A 23,696-nucleotide genomic window follows, 5' to 3' on the forward strand; every position below is an offset into this window, starting at 1 on the left:
CTAGCTGTGGGTCCCATTTACGGTGGGAGGGGTTTGGGTTTACAATTCAGTCCTTGTTTGAGTATGCCATATGGTTTGGATGTTTCACCTTGGACATGGACCCCTCAACGTTGGCTCCTTGCACTTTGTTGTGTTGTGGGGCACTGGATGGATAGACATTGTCTTAAGAGTGTATGAAAGCGTGAGGGTAGACTTGGGTGGGTAACACATGAAGCAAAAGTGGTTGTGGACTTGTCGTAAACATGTGATTTGACATTGATACCCAGAAGTCTAGCTAAATTGCATGCAAAAATATAAGTGAAGAAAGGGAAACTCATGGGTTTAAACTTAACTTTTGTTTTAAGAAATTCTGCTAAAAGAATGTGCAGAAGATGTCTTCTCCTTTTCCTGCTTCAAGAACCATGACTATCAACAATTCCAAAAAAAAAAAAATTCTTCTTTCTTGGAAAATTCTCTTTGTTGAATAATGTTCTAAAATATAAGTAGAAGAGGACAAAAGATTCTACTTCGTTGGATTCGATCATGGTCAAACAACAACCATGGAAATAAATAGTAAAATCAACTATGCCTTGATGAAATAATGCTTGTTGTTTGTATTCATGTGGAAATTGTCGCATCAAGCATCTTCATACTTAGAATTGGTCAATTTCCTTTCGGTTTAACCAAAAATGACAATTGATTTGATTAGGCCGTGATCTGGATAAGTTAACAACCAACTTAGTTCACCCGACAAACAAAATAATAATTAATAATCACAACTAGCTTGATTATTAACCAAAAATAACAATTGATTTGATTAGACCTGCACAAAAATTCTCTGTTCAGGTAGCTATAGTATAGGCCTATCAGCACAACACAGACATCATCTTATAACTTTTAAAAGAATCAACTCTTTTTTCCAAGAAAACTCACTTAACATATCCATCTCCTTTCCAATTTTCTCTCTTCTCAAACACACGTTCGTATCTTCGACAATATCAAGAGTTCTGCCTGCTATATCACCCTTTTTTTCCATTCAACCTCAAGGTCCAGCAGCCTTTGCCTCCTAACATCACCATTGTCATCCTGTTGAGGATGACACCATGAGTAATATATGACCTCATTGATGAAGATCTTGAGGGTAAAACTAGTATACATGAGCAATTAAGGTGACTTAGTGTCATCTCGATCTCAGATATGTATCAATAAAAAGTAATAATCGGGACGTATCACAGAAATATTAGATATGTATGAACATGCTAGAAAGCGTAGATATATATACTACTTGAACATGTACTGTGTATTAGAAAGATGATGATTTAAACAATGCATTATCTCATCTTGAGGTGTATTTAAATAAGGCCTGAGATATATATCAGCAATATATCAACCTGAACATAGCTCGAGACTGGAGGGCCTGGTAGTATGTGTCGCGGGGGCGATTGATCCATGCCAGGACCAATCCTTAGAGAGCTCAATGAGGCAAAGTTCCAAAGCCCGACAGGGTAAGTGGCTTAGATCATCAACGCTGATGACACCTAAAACCCATTTTAAAAACCCTAATGGTACTGATGAGAATATGTTGAATTATGAGGGCTAAAATATCCATAACCCAATGTGTGTACGTTTGTGTAGAGGGTAGTTCTAAATACACCCCCCTGATTGCTCATGACACCCCCCAAAAACCAAAAAAAAAATACCCAAACTAACCTTTAGTGTAATTACCATATTGCCCTTGAAATTTTCTCAGTACACCCCCCTTCCTCCTCCTCCGTCTCCTCCTCCGTTTCGTTTTGAAAAGGAAAAAAAAAACCACCCCTCAAACCCCCCTTAAACCCCTCGATCCATTTACATCGTTTAGGCGATCTTTGAAGGAGATTTAAGCCCCATTCGAAGCATGGACAAACAACTAGTGATTTGGGACGAAGAATCGGCCGCAAAGGTACGTGTTCCACCTTGTTTCGAAAGTTTTTTTTTTCACGGTTCGTGCTCCGTTCGGCACTGGATCGCCGAACAAAAGGCTTCTGTTCGGCTGCATAGTGCCGAACAGAAGCCTTCTGTTCGGCAACGCTCTACCGAACAGAAGGCTTTTGTTCGGCTGCACAGTGCCGAACATAAGGCTTCTGTCCGGCACACTGAAGCCGAACAGAAGGCTTCTGTTCTGCAGAGCCGAACAGAAGGCTTCTGTTCGGCTGCACAGTGCCGAACATAAGGCTTCTGTCCGGCACACTGAAGCCGAACAGAAGGCTTCTGTTCGGCACTCTGCAGCCGAACAGAAGCCTTCTCGTGCCAAATCGCGTGCCGTGCTGAATTTTGTGCCGAACAGATCCTCTGATTCATTAATTCTTGGTGATAAATTATTTTATATGTAGGGCTATGCTACAACCGAATCGAGTATAATTGGATCAGAATTTGTACTGGATTACACAAGCGAATTTACAACTTACGAGGTATTATAATATATTGTGCAATTTTGTATTAGTTTAGCGAGCTATTTTTACAACTGTGTACTTACATAAATTGTTTAATGTATAGATCTTCAAGAGTAGAGAGGACTTGTGTAATTGGTGTCGTGAAGCTGGGAGGCGAAATGGTTTTGTTGTTGTAATCAAATCATCCGATGCAGGTACCATTTCTAAGAAACCCAGAATTACGTTAGGTTGTGAGAGGGGTGGGACGTACCGAACCACAAAAGAAAAGCGAATAAAGACTGCCTGTGGGACAAAGAAGTGTGGATGCCCTTTTGCATTAAGAGGAAAGAAATTGGATACTGCGGATGATTGGATATTACTGGTCGTATGTGGAGTGCACAATCATCCCGCTGCAGAGAATCTGGAGGGGCACTCATATGCAGGGAGATTATCTGAGCAGGAGACGGAATTGTTAGTGGATATGTCGAAGAGTTTGGTTCGTCCAAAGGACATATTATCCACATTGAAGGAAAGAGATGCCCTCAATGTTACGACTATCAAGACTATCTACAATGTACGTCAACGGTTTAAGGTTGCAGAGAAAGCCGGGAGGTCTGAAATGCAACATCTATTAGGTAAATTATCAGAGGCTAAATATATTGAGTGGCATAGGAATTGTACTAATACGGATGTTGTGCATGACTTATTTTGGGCACACCCTGGCAGCATTGATTTGTTCCGTGCATTTCCCCGTGTGTTGATAATGGATTGCACGTATAAGACGAATAGGTATCGTCTTCCGCTCTTAGAGATTGTGGGGGTGACATCTACTGACATGACATTTTCAGTTGCTTTTGTATACTTAAATTCTGAGGGGGAAGAAAGCTATACTTGGGCATTAGAGAGATTGCGCAGTGTCATAGCTGATGATGTTTTGCCTGAGTTGATTGTTACAGATAGAGACTTGGCTTTGATGAATGCAATTCATAGAGTATTTCCTACTGCTAGACATTTATTATGTAGATGGCATATTAGTAGGAATGTTTTGGCCAAGTGCAAAAAATTTTTCGAATTGAAGGAGAAATGGGATAAATTTATTATGAGTTGGAATGTACTAGTGCTGTCCTCCACGGAAGACGAGTATAATGATCGCTGGAGTGCACTGCAGAGAGAGTTCGGTACCTATCCAGATGCACTACAGTATGTGTCAGATACTTGGCTGAGCAAATACAAGGAAAGATTTGTTGCGGCGTGGACTGATACATGCAGGCACTACGGAAATGTGACGACAAATAGGTATCACAAATAAAGACTCATTTAATTTTAATTTGCCTCAATTCTTATATCTAACTTTCATTTGTTTACTAGGGTCGAGAGTGCACATGCAAAGCTCAAAAAGCAGCTTGGATCAAGCCAAGGAAGTTTCGAGTCATCTTGGACTAGAATACATGGATTGATTGAGTTGCAGCACAGCTCCGTTAAAGCCTCATTGGAGAAGAGTTTATTGGTAGTGCAGCACAACTTCAAGCCAGCTGAATTCAAAGAGTTGCGAGGTTTCATATCTATAAGTGCGTTAAATCATGTCCTCGCCCAATCGAAACGAGCCAATTCAGTTGGATTTGATGATTCAAATTGTGGGTGCGCTATTCGACGCACACATGGTATACCATGTGCTCACCAGATTGCGCGGTACAAGGTGGAAGGTCGGCCCATTCCTCTCGACTGCATAGATCCTCATTGGAGGAAACTTGATATTCTGCCTACCCCCCCCCCCCCCCCCCCGTGCAGCCAATTCAGTTGAGTTGTGATGCAGAGTTAGATTTGATTGCGCTACGATTCAAGAAGTTAGATGGGGCTTCTCAATTGCAGATGATCAAGAAGTTACGAGAGATTGCAAGTCCAGATAGTACACCTCTTTTAGAGTCTGCAAAACGGAAGACCGGTTCACGTGGGCGCGCTTCACTGAAGGTTGATACGTCTACTCGACGTGACCCGTCTGCGTTTGAGTTGGTTCTATCTGGACAGGATAGTTATTCACCTGGTGTTGAGAAAGTTACCATCCGCAATCCATCTACTCAGATTCAAAAGAGACGGCCCAAGCAAAAGGTAAGTACCAAATATTTATTTCCTTACAATAGGTATCACAACGTCTACGGGACGGTCCGTGCCGTGCCGGTATGTCATGTGCCGATACGGGACATGTCGGGACGTGCCGTGCCGAGATGTGCCGATACGGGACATGTCGGGACGTGCCGTGCCGAGATGTGCCGATACGGGATGTGCCGTGCCGAGATGTGCCGATACGGGATGTGCCGTGCCGAGATGTGCCGATACGGGACATGTTCTGCCATTGTTACATATTTTCTATCATTTGATATTATTTGCAGGTTTTTCGTACTAGAGCCCAGTCACATACGCCCATTATCTATATTGATGCTATTCCTTTTGCCTTGAGACCATACATCCAGCATATCAAGGATGTAAAAGCTGATGGGAATTGCGGATTTAGGGCAATAGCTGACTTACTGGGATTTGGAGAAGATGACTGGGTGCGTGTTAGGAAGGATTTATTGCAAGAGTTGCAATGTCATTCGGACCACTATCGCACATTATATGGTGTGGAAGGGACGATTGCTGAGATCACTCATGCATTATCATATTATGATGATTGTCCACCATATGACAGATGGATGACTATGCCGGACATGGGTCATCTTATAGCATCCTGCTATAATGTTGTCCTATACCATCTCTCGTTGCAACAATGTCTGACCTTCCTACCTCTCTGTTCTGTGCCAGTACCTCTTCTATCCCGCAAAGATATCGCTATCGGATTCGTAAATGGAAATCATTTTGTTGAGGTACTACGTTCACAACACTTGCGAATATTTAATTTTGCTTATTTAATTTTGCTTATTTATAATTTTGTAGCTATTAATATTTTCTTATTTCTAATTTTGAAGGTGTTCTTGTTGCCGGGACATCCCGTTCCGCCAGTAGCGACCAACTGGCGAAAATATCATCTTCCTTGTGCTACCGGATGGGAAAATTCATATGAAGCACGGATTCAACAGTTCAAAGAGAGCATCTCACCTAATGTTATAATTAGCGAGACAGTAGAGTTAGATTGATTATTTATATATGTACAATTTTTGAAAGTTGTAAATTTTTTTGGCCTCTTAGAGTCATGTACTGTGAAACTCCATCATCAATATAAATCAAAAAATATCTGTCTTCGCATTGTTAGATTGATTGTTATGTGCACTGTTATATTTGTGTAAAATAGAACGGGCCAGGCTTTACAAAGATTACACGTAAATGTACCAAAAATATATATTTTTCATTAATATCAAAGGCTTTACAAAGATTACAAAGGCTCTATCATCAATCCCTATGACGCCATCGTCGACGCGTGTACTGCTGTACGTCCGAATGAGAGGGTCCTGGATCCGAATGAGAGGGTGCTGTACTCGGGCCAGGCTCATCACCCAGAAGTACCTGATGCATCTGAGAAATAGCATCATATAGGTGCCCGGCACCTAGTGACGTAGCCTCTGAGGGACCCATCCGTACAATGTCGGTACTGATACCGAGTGCAGCTGCATTACGCCGCCGGTGCATGTCAGCATCATCATGACCTCCCCTAGCTCCAGAATGAGTACTCGAGCGCAGATGAGGAGGCTGAACTGCAACGTGCGTGATACGGAGATACCACTCCATGTATCCCGGTACGCTGTCTGATGGCCGGGTAACTGGGTGGCTCCTGCTCGCCTGGCTCAGCACGTGGTCCTCCCACCGCTCCCAAAGCTGATCCATATAGGAGTAATGTATCCGGTACGAGCCTGCTGTGGAACCTCTGTTGGCTCGCGTAGGGGCTAGTGGCGCTCGAGGGATGGTCTGAATACGACCAAACTGTCTAAGAACCCTTTCTGGATGATAGGGTTCTACGATATCAAGGCACTTGATGGAGCCACTAAAAAATGCGACGGGTATATATGGTCCATTTCAGTTTAATACTATATCGCATATTAAAAGTACTGACAAACACAAGCAAATGGTAATATGATACGTACCTCATCGATGCTCAAAAGGTCCAATGACTCACGTAGAACCACTAAATGGTCCATCGTGGTACGGGATGGAGTACCGGGCATCCAGCGGTGCACGCGGGGACTGGCATCAGTATACTCGAGCGACGGGTGAGGACTGAGTGCTGGAAAATGCTCATAAATCCATGCCTGCAGAAGCGTCATATAACCACTGATCTGTCTCACTGATGACCTCGACGCAATCCCCAACTGCCGATACAAATATGCTAAGGCAGCTGTACCCCAGGCATATGTGCTCACCCTATCCAGATCCCGCAGTAAACACAGATACACTATAGGCACCCTGGTCCCACTCTTATCAGCAAAGAGTGTGCAGCCTAACAAAAATAACAAATAGGCTCGTGCTGCACACTCTATCCTCTGCTGCCTGTCTCTATCAGATACAGAGTGAAACTGAGTCCTCAGCCACTCCATCCTCACAGACTGACCGCGCGATGACAGTACCTCCTGACGCGCGTCTCCAGCTGACACCCCCAACAACTCCACAAGTAGCTCCTCAGCATCCCGATCACTCATCCTCTCAGGAGAAACTGATACTGAGGAACCTGCGACAGGAATCCCTAAAATGGCGGATACATCATCCAACGTGATAGTGATCTCGCCAAATGGTTTATGGAAGGTGTTCGTCTCGGGCTGCCATCTCTCTACGAAGCCCGAAATCAGAATCTTATCGATGAATCGATAAGAGCACTGTACTAACTCTACGAGGCCCGACTGCCTCAATAGTGCTCTGAACCTGGTATTTGGTTGGTTTGAAGACCACCACTTCCATTCACCAACCTTGGCAGTATGGTTCATGCACTTTAGTGGAGCTCGTTCCTGTAATATAAATGTATAATTACTACTACTTTATAAAACATCAATAAACAAAATATAATGCTATAACAAATAAACAATACCTGTTGCCTCCAGATGGAAGCTGCTATATGCGTCCTGAAACTGATCAGGACGGACTCATCCTCTGGACCTCCTGGACATGGTCCAACGGACTCATCGTCTTCGCCCCTAGCGGGCATATCATCATGCTCTGACTCAGGAGAGTCCGATGGCATATGAGCAGGCTCGGGAGAAGCAATCCTAGCACGACGTCTCCTAGCTGACGCCGTAGGTCTAACTCTGGCGGGACGGGGATCCATGTCTGAAAATATAGAAATTCAATGTTAGGCTATATCAAAGAAAATAATTCAATTGCATACATAAATGTTCGGCACAAAATTCAGCACGGCACGCGATTTGGCACCAGAAGCCTTCTGTTCGGCTGCACAGTGCCGAACAGAAGGCTTCTGTTCGGCTGCACAGAGCCGAACAGAAGGCTTCTGTTCGGCTGCACAGAGCCGAACAGAAGGCTTCTGTTCGGCTGCTCAGAGCCGGACAGAACCATTCTGTTCGGCACTGTGCAGCCGAACAGAAGGCTTCTGTTCGGCACCTTGCAGCCGAACAGAAGGCTTCTGTTCGGTTGAGTGTTGCCGAACAGAGGGCTTCTGTTCGGCACTGTTCAGCCGAACAGAAGGGTTCTGTTCGGCGATCCAGTGCCGAACGGAGCACTGGAGGCAGGGGGGCGGGGAGCTACCTCGACGTGGTCGTGGAGGCGCCGGCGAGGTGCTCGTTGCTCGGGAGATGGCCGGGGAGGTGGTTCCGGGAGAATGCCGGCGACGAGAGGGAGAAGGGGAGAATGCCGGCGACGAGAGGGAGAAGGGGGAACGGGGGGGTTTTGGGCGAGGGAGAAGGGGGAGACGGAGGGGGTTTGGCCGCCGGCGAGGTGCTTGAGGTGCTTGAGGCGAAGTTTTTTGGGCGGAAGGGAGAAGCCGGCTGGAGTGGAGTTTTGGAGGGGAAGAGCGGGGTTTTGGGGGGGGGGTTTGGGGGGTGTAGAGAGCAATTTAGGTGAGGGGGTGGGGAGGGTGAAGGGTAATTTAGGATTTTTTAATTTTTTAGGGGTGTCCTTAGCAAATGGGGGGGTGTAGAGAGTATTTAATTTTTTTTTAATTTTTGGGGGGTGTCCTGAGCAATCGGGGGGGTGTATTTAGAACTACCCTTGTGTAGAGTAGACACGGCGTCTGCCTCTTTCCTTCTGTCGGTTGGATTCGGATTTCGGTTGGAGGGTGCAGGTAGTGTTGTTGAACCCCTCCGACTCATAGCTATATCTATTTTAGAAAAATAAAAAAATAGTATTAGAATTTTTTTTTTTAAAAAAAAACCAACCTTGTTTCCCACAAAAAAGAGGAACAAAGTTTCCTTTTTTCTATTTTTTTTTTTTTTTAAGATGTCTTTAAGGTATCTTTTTGGGGGCTGTGTTGCGCTTTCATTCTATGCAGTTCAATGTCTCTGTCCACCGTATGAATTTTTTCTATAATTTCTTTATCTGCAATTAATCATAATTTTGCGTTTTATATATATTTCATTGGTTTTATTAGAATTAGCATTAAAACGTTTACAATTTTGATGAGATTTCCCCTGGTTTTTCTCCACAACAACAGAAGGCCTTGATAGACCTCCAGCTTTTAACTTTCTCTGTCACTATAATTTGGTAGATCGGTGTTGTTTGTGGAATTGGGTTGGTGATATTAGATTTGAAGGTCATCTCGGTTAGCCACCGTTATGGGATTGGGCATATTTTTGTAAATCCTTGGTGGATTGGGTAATCCGGGGATCGCTATGTGAGATCTTGATTTATTAACCTTGGGATATGGTTTGATTTGATTTGTATAATTTGTTCGGCTTTGGATCTTTTCTCAAATGGATTGGCTTTTCATGATTCTAATCTTGACGCTGTTCTTATTTTCGTAGATCGGCTGGAGTGGTTTGTTCTGCAAAAAGGTGAGGGATTTGCTTGGTTTGCTGAATTGAACTTTTTGGAGTCGATGGAGCAGTTCTCACGGAGGTTAGGTATTCTTTCTATCTTCTACTTATCAATTAATACTAATGGCTAAACGGAGTAATTGGATACTGTTTCTCTTATCTTTTATTTCTTGTGAGATTTATGTGGTATTTGTGTTTCTTTCTTAATTGTAATGGACAAAATAGTATCAAACGCTTTACAGTCAGTTTGATCTATCAGATCCAAAAATGTTGAATCTTATAGATTCGAGCTTTTATCTTCTTTTGATTTGTCTGATATTAAAAGATGCATGTATGCATAAGAAATTGGGCTTATGACACTTTTATTTACTTCTTAATAAAAAAAAGAAAAGAAAAAAGAAGAAACTATACTAGATTGATCATAACTCAAGAAAGCACTTTATCTGCTCTCGATAAAATATACACAGAATGAAAGATCCGTCTTTGAGGAAAACATGCAGACTCTGGTCATTCTTTAGAAATAGGTTTCTTCCTAAATTCTAACACGCCTGGATGCTCTCATCCAATTCATTTTTCTGGAATTCAACACCAGTTCTTGAAAGCAAATGATTTGAGAATAGCCCCTGCAACTGCTAAGAGTTCTTATCACTGCTGATGCTGTGAGAATACACTGTTGCCATTGTCAACAGTCAACACTTTCTGTATCATTTGGTATTTTTGGTAATTGTATTGGACGTCCTTATAGTTTCTCAAATATTTTACTTTATGCCTGGTATTCCAAGTTCCAGTCACTTCAGATTTGTTTGAACCGTTCAGAACCCAATCTGGGCAAATACACTGTAAACCAGAGAAGTTTTTACTTTCTTTTTTTCAGTTCTTCGCCCATGCAATTTCGTCGAAGAATCATATAAATTAAACCCATTACCATCAGCTGCTACATGGATTGAAAATAAAAATGATATAATACCTTAATCCTTATTTCTTGCCTTTTCACCTTCCCTTATCTATGGAAGCTCACATATCTGCTAAAATTGAGTTAAGATCATGTCTCAGTGGCAGTTAAGGAAGTTCTAATAACCCAAGTCTCAAAGTGAAGTGCTGAAACATAGTTTATACATACAAAAGATGGAGGTTGTATATGTGCGTTATCATCATCATCAAGGCAAGCAACAAGTATATGAATGAATGCTTGTGTGCTTCCTTTCAAGGCAGCCAACAACTTATGCAGTTATATTCGAATAGAATGGAATACCTATACTACAATATGTGTAATATGATGGCCCTATAGACAATCTATTTGAATCTCTAAACCTGGTGATGACTTGATATGTGTTGGTTCCATTGTAGTCTTCATTAGTTAAGAAGAGAAAAGACTGAATGTTACACCAGAAGTTTAAAAAGAGCTTTTATGAGTTATCAAGATTGGGAGGATGACATGCAGGTGTCTCTTGGAGTATAGCATGATTGTCATGTGTCATGAGAAAAGGGAAATAACATATTAAGTATTTCTGGATCTCAATGTAAATGTTGAAGCGATGCAAATGCGCAGATAGAGATGTAAATGTTGTGAAACAATGAAGGTTATAGTTGCTATGGAGAACACTAAACAAAGCTTATTAAGCCCACCAAAAAAAAAGATGCTTATGAACTCAGTAGTAGAAGTTAATGCGAATAAGACTCAATTGGGATGAAATGGTTGCGAAAATCACTGATGACCCTTTCATCTAAAATTAAATTTGTTGTAAACCAAGTTTAGCAAGTCACTGCTGCTGAAATAGAGCAAAGTCACTGGTTATCCTATAATTTTTCCCTCTCAACATTTTAGATAGAAGAAATGGATTTTCACTTTTCGAAATAAAATGTCTAGACATCCATCTTGTCTCTCACTTTCTCTAATTGTTTATGGGGACTTGATGCTTTCAACCAAGTGTCTGGATCCCTGTCTGCTGCCTGGTGCCGATCTCTTGTTCAGCATAATATCTCCAGATCTTCATTTTTGAAGATGTGCTCTTGCAGTGATTGATGATGTTCAGATGATGAGGTTCTCTTTTGATTCCGGAGCATAGGCATGGCCCAAGAGGTCAAACTTGATGAATTCTTATTCCAAATCTCTTTCTGCTTCTCTGGACCACCAAAGCACGGAGGATCTCTTAAGTTGGTCCCACTGATAAAGTGATCCATAGATGCTAAATTTCCGTCAATAGGAACTATTTGCCTTGCCCAGGGCGCAGTTAGTAGTCACAACCTGAGCATCCTGATTTTAAAGAAAAAAAAAATGAAGAAGTTGAATTACTTTGTAGTCCCACCCATTTATAAGTGGCTTTACTATAAGCCTAATTTGCAGTCTCTGATGCACAATTTTTGAAATATAGCTTTCATGAAATAGCAAACTATTCAGCAGTTATTGTAGTATAATATATTTCTTCAGTATAACATGAGGAATTGCAGTTACCTGAATGAACAAATGGGAGCTGAATTCGTATGATATAAAGTGTTACATGCTACTAACTCATAAATCATGCAGATGTCTGATATTATTTGTCCTGTGAACATCTTTTAATTACATGGCAACTCAAATGTGAAATTGTCATCATCTATTATAAATTATGCACACGATCTCACTTCCCTTGTGAAAGGCAACCTGCTTCCTTTTTTTATGACTTGGCTGTCCATTTTTTCGACATGTCCCTACTTTGTTTGCCATCTAATTTCCAGTATTTGTAGTGTGCTAGAGTACGGATTCTTCCTAGTCATAGATCACTGATCTTTTCACATGGAAATATTTATTTCTAGATAAATTTTAATGGGGACGGAGCACATTCCAAATAGCCTGGGACTACCAAGTCAAGAAACCATGTCACAAGATATACCCATTGACTTCAGAGGAGATACAGAGAATAATGCAGTAAATTCTGGTTATTTTATGGAGGCTACTGTGACTCCACCCATGCAATTGAATGTTGATTCTGGTGTTTCTGATGAAGTGAGGGTGAGGCGATCTCTTAGGCGCAGGACCGGCATATATTATGGTATATTTGATATGAGCTCAGAAGAAGAATCAGAGTGTGAACGGTCTGTCAAGGTATGTATACCTATCATCCACAACTTTTTCTTTGCTGGTTTTTGTGATAATATACTGATGAATGTTTTCATGAATTTCTCAAACAAGGTTTGCCGTCTCGGTACCGGACCCCGTACCATGCTGGTACCGTGTCAGTAGACCCGGTATGAGGGTTGGTTTGGCATACTGAAAATCAGTATTCCCTCCTGTACTGAGTCTCGATTCAGTACACATATTGAGTGTTACTTGAGGTATAGTGCAGTGCGTACTAGTACGGGGAACAATGGCCTCTACCACTTAGCTCAACTCAACTATGCCTTAATCCCAAATTAGTTGGTGTCATGAATGCCTCTCATATGAGAAAAAATGAAAATCATTTTCACATGTAACTTTCTGATTCCTCTCTTTGATCCTATACGGCATGCTGCAAACTGTTATTTGCATTTCAATCTCTGCAGTACACTGCAGCCGCTTTTTCTGAAAATGGATTAAATGATGTGTAAGATAAGTAATGACAGTCTATAATTGCAGGCAAAAGCCAAAACATGCTTGTTTGATATTTGAATCATGCAGACTGAAACATCCACCATATATTATATAACCTGTATCTTGTGTCCCTTAATGATGGCACCAATGACACCAGAATTCTAGGTCTTTTAAGCACAAAAGGAAAGAGAAATTGAAATAGAGATACGAAAGTAGGGGAATGATGATAATGGTAGACTCAAATAAGCATTAGCTTAAACTTTATACCAACTCTTCATCGTCTATCTTTCATTTTTACATTCCTTTAGATAGATGCTCGACAACTCTTCATATGCCTTTATTAATACCTCAGAACTTCCTAACAGACAAGAATAACTATTTTTGTAAACTTAAAGCAACAATTCCATGAATCATAATTAATCAAACATCAAAACTCTAAAAAGGCACGTTACACATACATAAACAAATATTGAAAGTTTAATCACCAACCACTATTAATTAGCTAATAATAACTATTTGACGAGACTTTGACTTAGATTAAGATAAGGGCTACTCAAAGAAGGGCTGATCCAAAATTGCTGATCAGTTGCTCCTAGATGAACTGAAATGGCGGACGTCTCAATTATGTGGAAATAAGTGCCTCTATCTTTTCTTTTTTTTTTTTAAGTCAGTGCCGTCATATTTTGCACACAACAATTGATTCCAATAATTCAGTCATCACATTTTCTAATCACAGAATTGTTGCAGGATCACTCTTCAAAACTTCCCTGCCAAAATGAAAATGTATCCAGAAGCCCAAGCAGCTCTAAATATGAGAAGGTTTATATCTTAGAAACTCGAGTTCTTAATATTTATATGAGCTAGCAATTCTCCTCCTAACAGCAAACTTTTTGGAACAGGCAGCTTCCAGATGGCATCCAAAAGAAGCATGTAGACCTATCATTGATGAAGCTCCTGCATTCTATCCTAGCGAGGAGGTATTTTAGTCTCTAACAATACATATCCTTTTTGTTATACATCATTAAGATCCTTTACTACATTAAATATTGTTTCGTTAGGAGTTCAAAGATACGCTTGGATACATTGCAAAAATACGACCGAAAGCAGAACAATATGGTATATGCCGCATTATACCACCCCCTTCTTGGACAATGCCTTGCCCGCTTCGAGAGAAGAGCTTTTGGGAACATGCAAAGTTTACTACACGAGTACAACAAGTTGACAAGCTTCAAAATAGAGAGCCAACAAAAAAAAGTTCTCGGAACCGTTGTCACAAGAGAAGAAAGAGAAGAAAGCGGTTGAGATTTGGAATGACTCGTAGGCGCAATAGCTTAAATGGTTATGACGCCAGTGACTGTGTTGGCTCAGATACTGATGAAAAATTTGGTTTTCAATCTGGTTCAGACTTTACTCTTGAAACCTTCCAGATATATGCTGATGAATTCAAAAGGCATTACTTTGGGATGAAAGATGCTAATGAAAATGTGATTTCCAGTAGTGAGGATCATAAGAAGAGTAGGCAACCCACAGTGGAGGAAATTGAAGGAGAATATTGGCGGATCGTTGAGGAACCAACTGAAGTAGTTGAGGTATAATGTTTGATTACTGTTATTGGTCCTCTTTTCTAAAACCTTGGAACTATATTAATTATGCTTTCTCTTCTCATTCAAATGCAGGTGCATTATGGTGCTGATTTGGATACTGGCACATTTGGTAGTGGATTTCCTAAAGCACCATCTTCACCTAAAAATGACTCAGATCCATGCGTGCTATCAGGTTGGAACTTAAATAATCTGCCACGACTTCCTGGTTCTGTTCTTTCATTTGAAAGGGAAGATATCTCTGGGGTATTAGTCCCATGGCTTTATGTAGGGATGTGCTTTTCGTCATTTTGTTGGGTAAGTATGTAATTGAACATTTTCAATTTTTTTTCCCCATTCCATTTCCTATCCCCATCCACACATGCATATTTCTCAAGTTCTTGCTTGATTTTGTGATAAACATCAATCAAGCAAGAGCCTGTTTTTTTCTATGTTACTAATGTTACTTTTAGGATTTAAAAAGCTTCCATGGACAATGGACATGGCATTTGACATAAACTAATGGTAAAGAACTCACTAATCTGTTCAAAATTAAAACAAAAGAAATAAGTAATAAAGTCTGCCTCTGATTTAAATTCTTTAGTTGGTCTATTCCATTTTTTTGATAAATTTAACATAAATTCTTACTATAATTTTTATCTTGTTATTCATGTCAATGTTCTTTTACATCCTTCAAAATTGATATTTAACTATCCTTTGATCTTATTTGTCGCAATAGCATGTGGAAGACCATCACCTTTACTCTCTGAATTATATGCATTTTGGTGATCCAAAAGTATGGTATGGAGTTCCTGGCAGAGAGGCTGTGAAATTGGAGGATGCAATGAGAAAGCATTTACCTAAGTTGTTTGAAGAACAACCTGATCTGCTGCATGAATTGGCAAGTGTCAATCAGTCTCACATTTCCCTATTTCTCATATATCTTGAAAATGATCAGATCTGAACATACATGTTAATGTATTAATTAGAATTTATTTATTTTGGATATGTTTTGCTGACTGATGAATGACGACACCATGATACAATTCCTTTTAGTACATCCTTATAGAAGTTTTTTGTTTATAGTTACTTTTTCTAGATCTTTAACTTGACGTTTTAGGGCCCATTTGGTATTGCTTTTATTTTCTGTTTTTGTTTTCAAAAGTCCAAGAAGAAAAATGAACTAGATTGAACAAGATGTATAATAGAACCCTTTTGTTTTTCAGAATTGTTTGTAAACTCTTCAGAGCTTTTGGAAGAACAGATTTATTGCTTTCAGAAAAATGTCAAAATAGAAACATGGGATTGCAGAAGCTTTTTGGGGAATCCTATCTTCCACATCAATCTTAATGTGCTATACACTAATTTCTAGATAAACAAAATCAGAAAAACAGCAACAATGCCAAACAGATCCTTAATGTTATTCTTATCTTGTTTGATATTGATTTAGTTTTCCATTTCAGTTACGACTTACTGATTCTTGAGCTTCATCTGTCTCAAGTACTGGCTACTTGAAATCTTAAAATCAGGTTCATATCCACCAGTGGCAAAAGTCAAATTTATCAGGAACCTCTTTAAAATTAGTAGGAGGATGGAGATAAGGAAAGATCCATAGCAAATATTGCATAAAAAATTATAGAATTTTTTTAAAAAAAAATATCGGAACCTACATGTGCAATGCAGTATTATGGTTGTAAAGTATTATATATTATATCCTGCGATTAAAGTTTTTTTTTTCTAAATCTTAAAATTCTGTTATTCCCATTCTGACATCTTATTTGATCAGATCCGTATCAATGTTTTAATACTCGATACTGGACACCTTACTTGTACCAAACAGCTATGGGTTGGCTTTGTATGGTATGCTCTGTACCAGTACATGGTATGCTGCTAGAGTCAGCACAGCATCTGTACCATATGTCAGTGATATTATCTGAAAATCTTTAATCAGCTGATGCAATGAGAGTGGACATAAGAAGATGATAGAGTAACGCATGTCATTCTTTATGTCAATGCATAGTAACATATTATGTGTCCTGCTAATGACAGCTTTTAAAATGGACCAAGAAGTAACTGTTATGGCAATCCTATTTGGTCAAACAAAAATTGTATGATGCAAGATAAAAAATTTTTCCATACTATCAAAATTTTTATCTTCATACCTTATTCCCATGGTTGCTTATCTAAGTGAAACATGATATTCTTCTAGTTGTCCACTCAGCATCCAGAGTCTTAAACTTGAGCTAGTGTCAGAAACTCAGAATAAGGAACTTATGCAATGAATATATTTTGGGCATGATAACAGATATATCTACAATTACAGGAGGCAATGATCCCTTAATGTGACATATGATACATTTCCCGCAAGATCTAGTAACATATGATACATGGTATATGGTTTTTATATGATAGTTCAAGAGATAGCACTACAACATTCCCAATGTCAAAGAAATTAGATTAAGCATTTGCTAATAAATAGGGAGGGTGCATGGTGATGGTGGTATGAGTCTTCCTGAAGAGATCTGCATGGTGCTTAGTATACCATATTTAGAAAGGCAAGAGATGACGATTAAATGCCAAGCAAAAAAGTTGAATTTGATATTGATGTCTTACATCCAATTGTAAACTAAAAAGCTAAAATGCTTTGTATTGGATGCAACTTCAGTTAATAAAATTTAATGAAGTAAGAGCTTAGATGGAAACACCTAGGTCTAATATAGAGAAAAAAAGATAGAGACAAAGTCAAGGAACACCTGTAACTGTGTGAGGCATAAAAAACTATAGTTTGCTTCCTGCTCTTCCAGCAGATGAAAGAACCTTCAAGGATGATATTAGTGTTATGGCAGAGTGTCACTTGATAGAGTAATGAGCACAATGGGCATCTTTTCTGCATAATTAGATCTTTAATAGAGACAAAAGAGGGAAGAAGAGAGCAGGTAGTGATCCTAAGATATCACAGTGCATGACAGCCACCAGTGACATGAAGCTTACTGGTTAGCTGGCTAACGGTCAAGAAGAAGCAGTTGCTTGCTAACTGACAGTACAAAGACAGTGATAGGGAGTAGGGAGCTTTCTGTCACCAAGCAAAGCTCTGAATGATGCCTTTAAGTGGTTTTAATTGACAGAGTTGAATGACTTACAAGTCAAATGGTACTTTTGCCATCACAATCATTATATGCAGGAGAGAAGTTGACTACGAGATCCAAAAGGTGGTGCTGGGACCAAGGCCCATTGATGCTAGAGATGCCGCTTCAAATCAATGATTGCAGAAACATCACCAATAGCAATGGCTATGATCCATTCTAGAAGAACCACGATATCTTGTCCTGCAATAGCTTACAATGAAACAAATATTAAGAATGACACATAGAGTCATTTTGAGTGAGAATGTATGTGGCTCAATGTAATTGAAACCAATCATGTAGAGAACCTATAGGTCGTAGAAATTCATGTTAACTTACCACTAGACCCCAAAAGCAATGATGTATATCATTGTAAACCTGCAAGGGAAGGGGTCAATAATGTATATCAGGCCTTTAACATCTCTCCTGACATGAGGGCCGGACCATCCATATATGAAGGCATAAATGAGTCAAGGATGAGTCAAGAGAAGAAAAGACTCAAGATGGCAAATGAGTGAATTAAAGGAAGAATTGACTTAAAAGGGATTTGAATGCATGACATTCAACTCAGCTACCATGTTAACTTATGCAAAAGCTTGAGCTGTCAAAGAAGCGGTCAACAATGTATATCAAGCCTTAACAAGGTTCAAAATAATATTTGTTGTGAGTGAGGAATTAATTGTGTGGATAGCATGTAAATTAGATTTGGTACATCTCATAATGAACAAATTGGACAGAACTGTACACACATACAGTCCACGGTATAATATTTTTCCTGTATTTTCATCTAGTGTAATGAATTTTGGACCATGAACGTAGAAGTACCCCTCAACAATTTCAGTTATAGTAATCACTCATTTAGTTTCAGTAGTTTATGTCACACCATAATGCTCCTGTTATCCTCTGAATTTGAGCATTTTCTTTGTCTCTGTCTCCAGATAGCAGCAGTCAGTTCATGTAAGACTAGGGAATGTGCTAACAGCTGACAACTTGCACTTCCCTTAACCAGAAACATTACCTGCATGTATACCCTGGACCTTTTGAGATTGACTTTTTGAAAACTTTGCCTTTGTTAATTCATTTCTCCTCTGTCAATACTAGCTTTCACTCCTAAAATCTTACAATTTCATCCAGCTTTTAACATCATATTTGTGCTAATACCAAACTGATGCACCAGGTTTAGTGTCTCTTGGTGGTATATTGCTTCATTCTTAGATAACTTGATATTAGAAATTTACTTCATAGCATTTGAAACCACAATATTACTATTTCAAATCCTTTAATGCCATCTAATGATTGTATTTTACTCATCCTTTTGATCCTACTGGAGCAGGTTACACAATTGTCTCCTTCTGTCCTTAAATCGGAGGGAGTGCCTGTTTACTGTGCCATTCAGAATTCTGGGGAGTTTATTCTTACATTTCCAAGAGCATATCATTCTGGTTTCAATTGCGGCTTCAATTGTGCCGAGGCAGTAAATGTTGCTCCTGTGGACTGGCTGCCACATGGGCAATGTGCTGTCGAGCTCTACAGCGAGCAACATCGTAAAACATCCTTATCCCATGACAAGTTACTACTTGCTGCTGCACAGGAAGCTGTTAGAGAGCTTTGGCAGCAGTCTGTATTGCAGAGGAATGACTTGGGAATCTTAAGATGGCAAAGTGTTTGTGGAAAGGATGGAGTACTTACTGAAGCCATTAAGGTAAAGTATATTTCTGAATGTGTTCTCACTCTTTGCAAATTTTTGTGAACTTTTTGTTCACTAGAGGTATGATCGTCCTTACAGGTGCGAGTTGGGATGGAGCAGAAAAGAAGGGAATCTGTTTGTAGTATATCAAAAGCTAGAAAAATGGAAAAGGACTTTGACTCATCGAGTGAGAGAGAATGCTTCTTATGCTTTTATGACCTGCACCTATCAGCTGCTAGTTGTGAGTGTTCTCCAAATCGTTTCACATGCTTAAACCATGCAAAATTGACATGCTCTTGTGAATCTAGCAGAAAATATTTACTCTTTCGGTATGACTTGGACGAATTAAACACTCTAGTTAAAGCCCTAGAGGGGGATTCAATTGCAGTGCAATGCTGGGGATTAGAGAAGCTGGGGTTGGCTTTACCTCCACATATTATGTTGTTGGGGAAGTCAAAAGATTCGTTGGAAAAATATATTTTGGAACCGAAAAGGACATTAATTGATGTTAACATCACAGATGCTGAAGTGGAAAATCAAGATTGTGAGAATCAGGTAAAAGATGATGTTTGTCTTGAGCCAACCACAAAGAATCCCATTTCTTCTGATGAAACAAAAGGATTCCTCAATATGAATAGACCATGCAAATCTGACTCGAAAAAATATTCAGGGACTAGTTTAAAAAGGGAATGTGAAAGTGGCAACTTTCAAAGTGTACCCTTTTTTATGGAATCAGAAGTGATTAGCATAGAGCATCATGAAGTTGGATGTCAGGGATCATCACCAGCCGAAACCAATGTTCTACCTGGCAGCAATAAGTCTGACGGGAGAGACAGGTGCTGTCCTGATCTCAACATGGCACAACAATCTACAGACCCTAGGGTTAAGCTTCTAGAATGTCTTGATTGTTTAGTTGGCAAGAAAGAGAAATGCTGGAGTCCCGATATATTTAGACAGGACCTTTCCTCAAATTCAGTGTTGATGGGTGTTAATGATCATACTATGGATAAAACCAAGGAGTATGAGCCTTTGGCGATGACCAATACTCTCATCAGAACTAGTTCTGAATGTGGATCCCTGACGTCCCTTAATAATTCTGCTGAGTTGGCTTCTTCATGTGGCATTCCCATCAGAAATTTCAGTGAAGCATCATGTTCAAGAGGTGCTGAATATTCTCGTAAATCAAGTCCAAAGCTGTTTGGTATTGACCTTCAACATCATCTGCATTGTTTATCCACACCTTCAGATGGTCGAGGCAGTCAAGCCATTGAACATATTACAGTCCAATCTAATGCACTCGATCGATGTGATCAAAAGTCTACCAAGGTATTGAAGTATCATATTGAACCTCTTAATTTTGGAACTGTGGTGCCTGGAAAGAAGTGGTGCAGTAGGGAAGCCATATTCCCAAAAGGTATGTTGCAATATAATCAATTACACAGCCTTTTCTGCTGACTAAGTAGTACACTGAAAACTTTAATCTAATGAGTTTGCAGGATTCAGAAGTCATGTCAAATTTATCAGTGTAGTTGATCCAATGATGACATGTAGCTACATCTCAGAAGTATTGGATGCTGGACTCCTGGGGCCATTATTTAAGGTAGGCATTTCAGGATAATAATTATAGGCTAGCATTCTTGACATATTTATTATTGCAGTCATAAATTCTGCTTACCTCTATGTGACTAATCTATGTTTTCCTTGTATATGTGTCTTTATCCACAAGGAGAAAAAACAAATATTATTATAACAATCATACATAGCTGGAACTGCTACAGTACATTAAATTTATAATCATTGTCAAATTTGCAAAATATATTTAGTATGAATTTGTAATCAGCATTAGCAATATTACATTTGCCTAATACTCTAGAATTGAACAGTAATATCGTTTACTTGCTTACACTGTTAAGTATGACTATAATATAACAGCCATGGTATTCAATACCTCGTATAACAACAGTAAGCTAAAGAATAACTTGATTATTCGTACACCATAGCCAATGATCTTTAATCCTATCAAATTGCATTCGTTCTTTCATTTAGTCCTCTTCCAATATGCATTCCTATTAAAGGACATTTTCAATTTGCAGCTCATCTAAATTTGAAATGTTTAAATCTCCTTTACTAAAAGTTTCAACTAATATGGCTTGCTGTTATACTCTGTTTCCTTCTAATTAGGTGACGGTAGAAGAGAATCCGGAAGTATCCTTTATGCATGCTTCTGCTACACAGTGTTGGGAAATGGTGCGAGAGAAATTGAATGAAGAGATCATTAGACAACATGATCTTGGGAAGCAAGGTCTTCCCCCATTGCAAACCCCAGAATCTATGGATGGACTCGAAATGTTTGGGTTCTTATCCCCATCTATCATTCAGGTTTGCCAGCCTCCAAATTACATTTTAGCTAACTTTAAACAAATCTGCCTTTATTCCTGTTGTTGGTATTAGTCCTATTTGCACGAACAATGGTTAAAGTCTACAATCTTCAACATATCAACCATTTTGGATCCATTAACAATTCATCCGCAATACCTGACAATACGAAGTCGCTTAACAGAAAATTGCAGTGCAACCCAGTTAAATTTGTTAGTGAGATAGATCCCAACATGTGCAATCAAGAAGAGTTTAGCATTTTCTTTTTTGTTTTCTTCTGTTGCTTGCGACTCATGTTCTCGGTGTTAGCTTTCAGCAGTTTGTGACAGCTTGTAAGAAGCACTTTCTATGTTCATGGATAGAAAATTTAATTTTTCAATATAGATTTATTTTGTTTAATATAGATTAAATTGCTTCAATTTTTCTCAGAAGACGAGTGCCACCTTAACAGGTTTAAACCCGGATCTTCTCCCCAGTGCTTGGGCTGAGGAAAGGGGTGTCAACCAGTGGACCCAAGTTTGGTTGGCATGCAAAAATGCAATTCATAATTGATCTATTAATAGCAATCATTAAATTTAGCAATGCTTCTGCATAAATAAGATGGATTTGACTAACTTGAATGAAAACAGGTTATTGAGGCTCTTGATCCTTATCATCAATGCTCAGAGTATTGGGCATCAAGGTCGAATGTGTCTTCTCAGTCTGAGGGGATCAATGTGAAAGATGAGCCTTTAGAGCTTGCTAAGACCTCAAGCACTCATATTGCTGCCGACGGTCGCCTGGCTAATGTACAGAAGTTGTTTGGTGTGAATTTAACTGGGAAGAAGCAGGATGAATCAAATATTGACAACCATACATCAGAAGAGGAGGTTCGACACATACTTGGTGGACTGTTGAAGAAGGCAAACCTTGAAGAAATGAGAATGATGCACAAAATATTCTGCAGTGGGTCAGAGAGCAGCATCTGGAGAGCAGCATTCAGTTCTCTGCTAGATGAGATCCAGAAGAATGTACATAAAAGACAATAGAGAAGAAATTCAAGCAATTGCTTCAATTCCTGGGTGATGTGCTGCTATGGAGAACCGCTGGAAACTAGATGACATATTGATGGAGATACTATTCTTTCTTCCGACAGTAACACATTTAAATTGCATTTATTTGCAATACCATTTGGTGATTCTTTCGAAATTCCATGCAGAGCATGGTGGATTCCTTCACACCGAATCTGACAGTCCTAGATCATGTTTCCATAGAATCATTCGTCTCCAAGCACTGCCCTCATTATGCCAGCCACTGTGCAAAGATGCTTTTAAGTATAGGTTCAAGAAAAAAATTAGAACACTTTAGAATATACTGATCTCTTTCTTTGATTCATTTGCATCTCTGTTCAAATTCTGGTGTATGAATTCAGGTGTTGCTGAATGCCAGGACCATGGGAAGGCCATTTGCAAATAAATTTTAGCGCTCTTTTTAATCTCTTAATAAAATTTTAAACTGAAGACAGACAAAGGGATTTTGACACATTAATCCTCATTTACCAAACCCAAAAGGGTCCTCTTTTTTTACAGCAATGACATTACTTATGCTTCTTGGTGAATGACAAACTTCTAACAAAGGCTAAACTTATTAAACTTTGTTTATTACTGTAAACTATAACATTGGTCTTTTCTACTGATTTAAAAGAAAGTCCTTGGACCGGTCAAATATGATTATTAACCTCTCCACTCTCTTTTTCGTGGATGTATCCTTTTCTTATTGATTTATTTGCATGCTCCATTCTCATCATAGTAACATGTACATTATATTTCCTCTTCAATGTAGCAATGGAAATTAAAATACATTGCAGTTTATTTTGTTCTTTTCAAAAAGAATATAGAATCTCTGTAACCTGCAAAACACATTGGATCAGTTTTAAGTTCTTTCTTCTTTTATTTTTGAGGTAACAATCAGTACTAGTTTTTGTCCAAGACGCCGGAATGGAACCGGACACATGCTGTAGATACTCAAAAATCGATAATAATTTATAATGTAGTGCTCAGGTACTTTAGCAATAACCTTAATCCCTTTAATAATATATTTGAACACTTGA

General features: G+C 39.3%; 3 protein-coding genes across 8 annotated transcripts; all 3 read left to right on the forward strand.

The window, feature by feature from the left end:
- Window positions 1–1,876: 1,876 nt before the first annotated feature.
- LOC149751347 (protein FAR-RED IMPAIRED RESPONSE 1-like) lies at window positions 1,877–4,191 on the forward strand. Its single transcript, XM_089927296.1, has 4 exons — window positions 1,877–1,921; window positions 2,352–2,429; window positions 2,515–3,686; window positions 3,759–4,191. Exons 1-4 carry the CDS (start codon window positions 1,877–1,879, stop codon window positions 4,189–4,191), a joined length of 1,728 nt encoding a protein of 575 aa, XP_089783422.1.
- Window positions 4,192–4,259: 68 nt separating this feature from the next.
- LOC149751348 (uncharacterized) lies at window positions 4,260–5,636 on the forward strand. Its single transcript, XM_089927297.1, has 3 exons — window positions 4,260–4,496; window positions 4,778–5,251; window positions 5,354–5,636. Exons 1-3 carry the CDS (start codon window positions 4,260–4,262, stop codon window positions 5,519–5,521), a joined length of 879 nt encoding a protein of 292 aa, XP_089783423.1. The 3' UTR covers window positions 5,522–5,636.
- Window positions 5,637–8,402: 2,766 nt separating this feature from the next.
- LOC103723069 (lysine-specific demethylase JMJ18-like) lies at window positions 8,403–23,094 on the forward strand. Of its 6 annotated transcripts, none has more exons than XM_008813869.5 (13): window positions 8,403–8,604; window positions 9,284–9,382; window positions 12,089–12,377; window positions 13,590–13,661; window positions 13,742–13,819; window positions 13,901–14,431; window positions 14,519–14,740; window positions 15,162–15,323; window positions 18,878–19,246; window positions 19,331–20,645; window positions 20,728–20,831; window positions 21,413–21,610; window positions 22,237–23,094. In XM_008813869.5, exons 3-13 carry the CDS (start codon window positions 12,099–12,101, stop codon window positions 22,633–22,635), a joined length of 3,729 nt encoding a protein of 1,242 aa, XP_008812091.3. In that variant the 5' UTR covers window positions 8,403–8,604; window positions 9,284–9,382; window positions 12,089–12,098; the 3' UTR covers window positions 22,636–23,094. The 6 variants fall into 6 exon arrangements, with proteins under 6 accessions (XP_008812091.3, XP_088566397.2, XP_008812093.3 ...); XM_088710271.2 differs by having other exon boundaries at window positions 8,495–8,604; window positions 9,284–9,377; XM_008813871.6 differs by having other exon boundaries at window positions 8,594–8,830.
- The last annotated feature ends 602 nt before the right edge of the window (window positions 23,095–23,696 follow it).

Source organism: Phoenix dactylifera, chromosome 14 (genome assembly GCF_051530095.1).
Source record: "Phoenix dactylifera cultivar Ajwa chromosome 14, Ajwa_hap1_PhDact_Kaust_v1.1, whole genome shotgun sequence".
Lineage (NCBI taxonomy): Eukaryota > Viridiplantae > Streptophyta > Magnoliopsida > Arecales > Arecaceae > Phoenix > Phoenix dactylifera.